The 9430-nt window shown below is 41.8% G+C and overlaps 1 protein-coding gene across 1 annotated transcript in view; it reads left to right on the top strand.

Moving 5' to 3' along the window:
- Nucleotides 1-8638: 8638 nt before the first annotated feature.
- The window catches only part of LOC127619475 (protein CBFA2T3-like), a 29898-nt gene continuing 29106 nt past the window's right edge, over nt 8639-9430 (top strand). Inside the window, exon 1 of the mRNA XM_052092328.1 lies at nt 8639-8768. Within this exon, the coding sequence (XP_051948288.1) occupies nt 8648-8768 (121 nt within the window). The 5' untranslated portion in view covers nt 8639-8647. The remainder of the gene's footprint in view (nt 8769-9430) is intronic.

Genomic DNA, 9430 nt, shown 5'->3' with positions numbered 1-9430 from the left:
GAGACACAAATCACATTTGATTTCAATAGGTAATGGCTTTAGCATGTTGCTAAGCTAATGACACAATGCTTTAATTAGCAGAAACAATACAAGGCACAGTGATACTTTTAGTATTTAATGAAACGGGTGGACTGGTCGCTGTCCTTTTCTGCATATCGCTGCCCCCTTCGGCATGTCGCAGCATCGTTTTGTGGCCCGCTCTGTATAACGTGGAAGCTCATTTCAGCTTATCGCGGCCCATTCGGTTCTCCCGATGGCCAGTCCGCCCTGATCGGCCCCAAAGTGCGTCAGACCACCAAGAAAATGCACGGTATGCCAGATTACAATCCAACTTTGGAATGAAATATATTTATAGTCAACATTCTTGTTTTTGGAGCAGGTTTCACTGCAGTGCATTCTGGGATTGCTGCAAAGGATGCATGCAATACTGCATTAAAATTCGGCCATAACGTGCTATCTTACGTGCTGTTCACACCTTTTTTTGTGTAAGTCTGCACTATTTTTCCATTGTTCTCCTATGCTGCGCTAGACGCGGGTCTTTGACAGGTAAATAAGAACATCAACCTTTAAAAGCATATCTGCGTTCATGGCGCTGCGTCTATATATATATATATATATATATATATATATATTTTTTTTTAGCCCAACAATGCATTTGGTTTGAACCGTAACAGAAGATATAAGCCCACCTTTTGAGACAGCCTTTGCATTGGGAGCCTGCATGAAGCTGTAACATGCTGCCTAGGTAGGCAGCTCACTAGGTTTAGAGCATAGCCAAGTAGGTATAATTGCAGGCCGGAGACCTCCAAATGGGGGGTTAGGGAAAGGGTTAGGTAAGGGGCTCCCTATATCTTTAATGACTTTTTGGAGCAATGCCTGCAGCTATATTCTTCTCAGCATAGCTAGAACTGTACCTCATCTCAGTACAGACATATACTTCACATAGTAGGGATCTCATTATAATATTGTGATGCATCCTGATGCATTGAATCGAGCCTTGCGGCAATGTCTTTTTCTTTAATGTGGAGATTTTAGATTGTGGGCTCCAGTCCAGGGGTCTACAGAGAGTGCTTTGGGCAATGATGAGAAGGGTTAGGGCAAGGGACAGCAGATGGATGGGTCTTGAAGTGCTGGCCAGGGGTCGAGGGCTGTAATCCTGCTGTTTTGATGAGAGACCACTGTTTGTGTGGACACGGCAGCAGCCTGATGGGGAGCAGATGTGGGAAGGCAGGCGGTCGGGCACCGAGCCAGAGCAGCTGGGAGAAATTAAAAACAACAGCATTCCTAGAGACTGGGGGAATTACAGAGGGGCGGAGGGGGGGAGGTTGATGCAGGGACAGGGAAAAGAAGCCATGTTAAGAGAGGGTAACCTCCAGGGGCATTTCATGGTGTCTGTGTGAAAGGTAGCTCTGTACGGACCGGCGGTCGGAGCAAGTGCCATTGTGAGTAGGGAACCACACAAACACACTCAATTCTGTAGAAAAGAAAAATACAAAATCATATCTTCAATTGATTGTTTCTCATAGACTTATATATATATATATATATAAGTGATAGTTAACCCAACATGTACTCACCCTCTCATGGTAAATGTTGGTGTCAAGGGTTAGGGTAAGGAGAAACATTTTAGCCATAATTGAAATATGGACACTAAGCTTTGAAAAAGCAACATCTGAGCACCATAAGCAGTTTCTCAAGATCTCACAAACTTTAAATAAAGACTAAATCACAAACCAGCACTCTAGACTTGTCATCATATGATGGATTCTTGTGTATTTGGACCTTTAACTGAAAGCAAATGTCTGATCTCGAAAGCCTCCCAAAAAAGCTGCAGAATTACAAACTGTACCACTTTTGTGGTGCGTTTTCTTTTCTAGTCTGATTATAGTACTCAAAAGCACATGGATCAGGTTAGTTTTAGCCGTCATAGAAGCATGTGTTCTCCTCCAGACATCAAGCATACAGTGAAAGCGATGGGTTGAATTGATCGATGTAACATCATTACAGAAGCATTGCATTCAAGATCAAGTCTCATTGATCTCTGGCTTATAGATATCTCAGTATGACTCCTCTGTTTGATAGAGATATTATTGAGTTTGCATGCTGGGATCATAAATTGTATAACTCAGTGGTAGGTGCTCTTTCATCTCCGTTCAAAGTAACAGCTTTGTCTCAAATGTTTGTACTAAAACTCAGGAGGAGAAATAAAAAGAGAAACAAATGAGACAATTATTGGCATAAGAGTATAGAGTAGGGCTTGGTATCGAAACAGATTTCCTGTTTCAGTTCGATTCTGATCCACAAGCACTCCATTTGGTTTGGATTAGATTAGATTTGATTCGTATTAGTTTGGGTGTATTTTTTGGGATCAGCATTTTGGAGTATTTTTGTAGTGAAGTACTCTAACCTACCCAAACAACACATAATCGATGAATGGTACAGTGGGCAGCTGTGTCTCAGGTGGTAGAGCGGGTTGGCCACTAATCGCAGGGTTGGCGGTTCAAATCCCGGCCTACATAACTCCACATGCCAAAGTGTCCTTGGGAAAGACACTGAACCCCAAGTTGCTCCCAATGGCAGGCTAGCGCCTTTGAAAGTTAAGAATGGTTTCATATGAATAATATGCATTAATATGGAGTGGTGGTGGCATAGTGAGCTCAAGCACATAACTGGTAATCAGAAGGTTGCTGGTTTGATCCCCGCAGCCAACACCATTGTGTCCTTGAGCAAGGCACTTAACTCCAGGTTGCTCCGGAGGGATTGTCCTTATAATAAGTGCACTGTAAGTCACTTTGGATGAAAGCAAAAATTTAATTAAAAAATTATAAAAACAGTAAAATACAATTGCACTCACCCGGAGCTTACATAGAAACCAACACTGACGGCATTAGGGTAACACACATAAATAAACTTCATAAATCACATTTTTATCAATTCACGAAAGCTAGCTTTTTATAAAATGTGCTTTGTTTGTGCTCAGAGATTTGTTGCATATACACACACACACACACACACACTGGTCTGATAAGCTTCCGGGTTTCTCGTAGCGCTTTGCATTTGCATTTTTCCAGCATTAAAGCAGATCCTCGTCCGTTGATTTGCATGACTGCAACAAGAACCGATTACCAATAGTCGATAATTCGATTACTCTTGCACATCCCTAGTTTTTTTCAGTTTTAATTGTTATTAATAATTAAAACAATTTGAAAGAACTCATTACAAATTTCGATACAACAACTAAATAGTAATTGGAGAGGGGGGTTAACTTTTAACTTTTACGTGTGATTATGCAATGAGTGGCATTGAAGTTGACAATGCTTCTCTCATGCTGATGTTTTCCAAAGTTTGCATCTTCATTTCTATGCAGGTCTTCCTGTGTTTGGGCTTTTATGGAAGCACAGATGGTCTGGGAACGGGCTCATACATTGACTTTCTAATGTATAAAAAGTGAAATGCAGTGCTGTGTGTGGGTGTGTGTGTGTGTGCTACCACATCCTTTAGCCGGTCAGATTAATCAGCTATGCATAATCCCATGTTGGATACAGTCATGCCGCTGCGGCCAGGTCATGGCAACTTCCTGAATCCCTTGAGAATGCATGTGCAGAGAGGCTCCCCAAAGAGCAAATTAAAAACACCAATATGGCGTGTTTTTCAGTCAGGACGTTTTAAGCAGCAACCCTAAGGGGGGAATGGGTTTTATTCATCTTTTGAAGATTAAATAATGTGAAATCACAGAAATGGTGGGCTTAAAATATTTCCTGACCATCTTTTAAGACTTTCAATGACAAATTTAAAACAAAATTGACACCGTTTACATTCTAAATGCACATTCCTAGACTTATTATGCATGGTATATTTGGGCAAATCATATTTGCTGTTATTAATGATTATATATAGTGGCCTAAAAAGTATTTGGATACTTATAAATGCTCAAAAATGTATGCATTTAATTGCTTAAAATAGCAAAGCAATAAACCAAGAAGCATCTGCAAACAAATGCTATGCTAAGTGCTTATACAGTACTAAGGACAACATATTTGCTTATAAATTAACAAAGTTATTTTTACTGTTTTATTATTTAAAACCGAAAAAAAATACTTTTTGTGAAATGTTGTTCGTGCCTATGGCCATCGGTGTGTGTGAGACTGGGGATTGTCTGTTTGGCTCATTGTTTAATGGCCCCTCTGAGGCCGCAAGCTGCTGGCATGAGTGACAGATGGATAGGCAGGGCTTGCGGCTTTAGCGAGATCTCGTTCTACCTGTCTACATTTGGCAATGACAGAGACAGCATTTGCCCTGCACTGCAGGCCAACTAGTGCCTATTTTAGTCAGCATAGCATTAGTACCCCTAATACCTTGTTATGTTTATTGCTCTGTGTCAGCTGTCGTTCTTTAAATGAAATTACAGATCATTTCTCTTTTAATTTCTCTCAATGCACATTTTATTGCATTGCATTATTGCATTGCATTAAAATGTTCATATTAAACTCTGCATGTGGGTAGTTTAAACACTTAGACATTAAATACTTTTGGGAAGTTTTGACTTGAAGTGAAGGCAAAAAGGTGGTTTAAACCTTAAAATAAATGGTGTAAGATAAACTCCTTTTCTTTATACCCAACAATAATGCACAGAATTAAACAGTAAATGCATGTTTTCACCTATTTGCTGGTGTCTGTTTGTGTACAGCAGCATGTGTTGACCATCAGGCTCTGTGACAGGCGCCTCTTGTCTCAGTGCTGTCACTCATTGTGGATCAGTTGGCCACTGTCACCATCAGTCAGATAGACATCCAGAAACACAGCAGCTCAACACCCTGAGCGAGCGATGGGGCCACCAGCCCAGGCCATGTTCGGTGAAAACCCCCACTGCCCGTCCGACATGTCATGGGCAAAAATAACTAAACTTACAGGGTCACAGCCAAACTACTAACAGCCAGATAATTGGTGCTCGACCTTACAGAGATGACAGCTGCATGAGGGTGGCAGGGTACGATACCCCTTGGAGCAGGGGATATGCTGAGGGCCCGAGGAGCTCAAGATTTCTGCTGTTCGAAAAATCTAAAATCACAAATTACAGCCACATAATAGTGGTCGACCGATACAGGATCCGCAAAGGCTGATATGATAATGATATCTAGAGACAGGTGGTTGACAGCTAATATAAAAAAGTACCACAATTAAAATATAGCAATCATAAGTACCATGGTATTACCATGTTTTTGGATAAGTAGCATGGTAATCCCATGTTTTTGGAAGTATATAAGTACATACTTACCATTAGAGGTTGACCGATATATCGGTTTTAGTGATTAATGGGTGCCGATAGTTCCTTTTTGAAACTATTGGTTATTGGCAACTATCGGCATAGATATTTGGCGATAACCGATAGTTCCAAAAAATACAAATATTGGCATAGATTAATCGCTAAAACCGATATATCGGTCTACCTCTAATTGTGCATAGTTATTTTAAAGAATAATAATAATATATAGGCTATAAAAAGCTTCATTTGTTAAATATAAAAAATGGAGCATTGTAATGGAGCCAAGTCTCTGTCAATTCAAAATAAGAGTCTCCGATGTGTTTCAGGCTTGTTTAAAAGTGTTAAAGGGGGTGGCTGTGGCTCAGGTGGTAGAGCGGGTCGGCCACTAATCGCAGGATTGGTGGTTAGATTCCCGGCCCACACGACTCCACATGCCGAAGTGTCCTTGGGCAAGACACTGAACCCCAAGTTGCTCCCAATGGTAGGCTAGCACCTTGCATGGCAGCTCTGCCGTCATTGGTATGTGAGTGTGTGTGTGTGAGGGTGCCCACTGTACCATCATGGTATTTTGGAAGTACAATGGGATATCATGTAAATACCATAGTACATGAGTATAAGAATCATTTAGTACCATAGAATATATCAAAGAACCATGGTATTACCATGTTTTTTGGGCATGGTGCCATGGTAAAACAATGTTGTTCATTGAAGTACCATGTAGATACCATGAGACATTAATATGCTAATCATTCGGTACCATTTCATACAGTATGTACCACAAATATAATGGTATTACTGGGTTTTTGGACATGGTATCATGGTACTAAAATGGTATTATTTGGTGGACCATCTAAATACTACACATTAATATGGTAATCATTCAGTACCATGATATTATCATCCAATTGTACAATGGTCCCACCACACTAATGTAATAATAATACTGGACTTAACTGTCTGATTTCTACAAGTTTGTTTTCAAGTCCACAGATGAACTTAAAAAAACCTGCTATAAAATAATGAACCATTTATAAACATTAAAAAGCACAGACATCTGAATAGAGAAGCTGGTAAGGAGCAGCAAATGTGAGCTGTCACCAGCGATGTTGTGTGGTAATCTTAGTACCATCTCAGTTTGGAATGTTTGTGGCACTGTGACCCCCTACAAATGAGCTTGTTTTAAGCACACTAACTCATATAGGACATTAACATTTTATTAACATCCATATTAAAACAAGGTCAATTTGTTTGAGAAGCATTGTAAGCATTGAGTGTTGACTGGCGTGTAACACTGCGGTCTGTGGTGGACAAAGGGGGTCTCTGCTGAAAGCCTATTACCACATGACCAGCCTAGGCCAGGCGGGTGAGAGCGTGGAAGACTTGCCATGTTTGGTCCCGGAGCGGAGCGGCAGATCGGTGTAAACGCAGCTTTGTTGAAGTGTGCGGCACCGTGATGGACAGCAGCAAATCCAGCTGCACTTGTCACTGGCTGTCAAGTGCCTGTCCATCCGGCAGACAAGAGTGGACAACAGGCGTGAGAGCGAGTGGAGGATACTGATGGGGTGGGCAGAGGGGTCCCGTCAGCAGCAGCTGAGTGGGTGAACAGGTGTGACTCGATGTTTCCAACAGCAGTGACATTTACCCTCCGTCTCAGTGTGCCAAAGCCATGCTTTATCTCTATCAGCGTAGACTGCACAGATTTACTGCTATGAAATATTATAAGTCTGTCTGAGAGACTTGCTCAAGGGGAGTGAGAAGAATGTCACACGCATGATATTATACCGTGAACAAGACACAACATGTGTCAAACACGATACGTTTTGAACCTGTGCATGCAACTACAAACATCAAACTTTCATGTGCGATGAATATGGCTTCATCAGTGTCATCTCATAGTAGGGCTGGGTATCAATACAGATTTCCCAATTTGATAAGATTCTGATTCACAAGCATTCAATTCTGATTCTGATTTATTTGGGTATATTTCGGATATAATGGCCATTTTGCTAGCATGTGAAAAGAAAATTCTCGCTAATGCTATTAATCATACAGGGAAACTTCTAATTTGGTACATTACAAAAATATTAATTTAAAAAATGTAGTAAAACTCGTAGTTAAACTTAATAAACTTGGATAGTTGCTAAGGTGTTCTGAGTGGTTTTAATGCATTGCAAGATGATTGCTGGAGTGTTCTGGGCAGGGCTGGACTGATAATCTGGCATACAGGGCATTTTTCCGGTGGGCCAACGCACTCTTTGGCCGATCAGGGGCGGAATGGCCATCGGAAGCCGCCATAAGCAATGATTTGCCCCGTTATGCACATCGGACCACAAAACGGCACTGCGATATGCAGACAGCCTTTATGCAGTCGACCTTTATCCCTCTCGGGTGGCTTGATTAGCCTAATACGGGACCGGGTGTGTACGATCAATACCCAGCCCCGCCTTCCGCCCTGCCACATTCCTCCCTCGTTCTCTCAGGCTGGGGAGCCCCCGGCCTGACGTACACCCCCCCCCCCCCTTTCCCTGGGGGAGGGCGTGCTTTAAGCCTAGTCTGCCGGCAAGTCATCCCCGTCTACCTGGACGAGGGAGGGGACAAGGGGAGGGAAACAGAAATAATTAAAATGGGGGGGTACTTCCTGTAACAGTGTAGTACCCCCCAAAAAAACACTAAAATGTAAAAGAGAGGGAAAAGGCCAACGCAGAGCAACAGTGAGAGAGAGAGATCGTTTACGGACATGTCCGTCATGTGTGTGTGTTTGTCTTTTGTTTATGTTTTAGATTAAAATATTATTTACACTGTCAAGCCGGTTCTCGCCTCCTCCTTTCCATTGATCCCTTTGCACTGGTGCCGAAACCCGGGACTGGGTGTGTAGGATCACGACCCGGCCCCGCCCTCCGCCCTGCCACATGGGCCAATTGCCATGTAAAATCCCGGGCCGATTTCTCTTCCCAGTCCAGTCCTGGTTCAGGATGGTTGCTAGGGTGTCAGGACAGTTGCTAACTGGCATAAAAAAGTCACAAAAGCCCACCCTCAATTCTCTATGTTATATGTTGGTCTCTTGATATTGCTTGGGTCTCTCCACAATCAATTCTTTCCCACCTGATTTATTGTCTACCAGGCAAAATCAATACTCTGTTTGTTTAGAAATGTAATATCATGCCTCTCCTCAACAAACAGCACATTTTGAGTTATGTTTATAGCACAAATACTATATGTAGGGTTAGGGGTTTGCTCAAATCCTTCATTCTAAGTATGAGCAATGGTAATAGTGATGCTTGCCTTAGTAAAGACCTCTAAAAAGAAAATAACTGTGTTGTGTCCGCTAATCTAATACACTATCACTTTATATCTGCAGGTAGCACAGGACAGAAGGCTGGAACGATGCCAGATTCACCTGCTGATGTCAAAACCCAGCCCAGGTCGACTCCACCCACAATGCCACCTCCACCCCCTGCTGTCAGCCAGGCAGTCAATCGCAACGCATCATTCACACCCACAACAAGTGCGTGTTCCCAGTAAAAACACATAAATATTTTCTGTGAATTTCAGCATGATTTTGTGAAAAGTATGGGACTGTGCAAAATGCCATTTGGTTCCTTACACGTATCGCAGCAGTTCCGAGATACAATTTCCACTAGGGGGCGCTAAAAGCGAGTAAATATTTCTCCTAAACAGTAAAGGTTTTTAAGGTTAATGCTCTATCAAGTTTTAAATCAACAAAACAATCTCCATACACTAAACCACAAACCTAAACCTAACCGACAGTGTCAAAAAAATTCAATAGTGACATGAAAAATGCAAAAGCTAATGCAACCATGTCATTCTGTGGTCCTTCTATGACACTTTCGACTCGCGTATAGATGCACATGACCCTCAGGACTCCCTCAGGTTCATTGCATCACAAGGGCAGCGCTCTGTCAATTGAGCTACCATGCAATTTAATCATACGGCAACAGGCTTGTAAATGTAGTTGGTTATACAGTATAATGCAAATGATGTATTGTACAAGTACTGCACTAATAAAAGTGTTTAGGTGTCATAAGATATCATTGTGGGAGGAACAGGGTGAAAAGTATAGTTAATGAGCTGGTAATATACTGTTTACTTGTGATTTGTGTGAAAGTCATTGATCATACAACAACGAATGTACATGAGCAAATTTGT

Source organism: Xyrauchen texanus, chromosome 2 (genome assembly GCF_025860055.1).
Source record: "Xyrauchen texanus isolate HMW12.3.18 chromosome 2, RBS_HiC_50CHRs, whole genome shotgun sequence".
NCBI classification, from domain to species: Eukaryota; Metazoa; Chordata; class Actinopteri; order Cypriniformes; family Catostomidae; genus Xyrauchen; species Xyrauchen texanus.
This window is presented reverse-complemented; position numbering and strand designations above follow the sequence as displayed.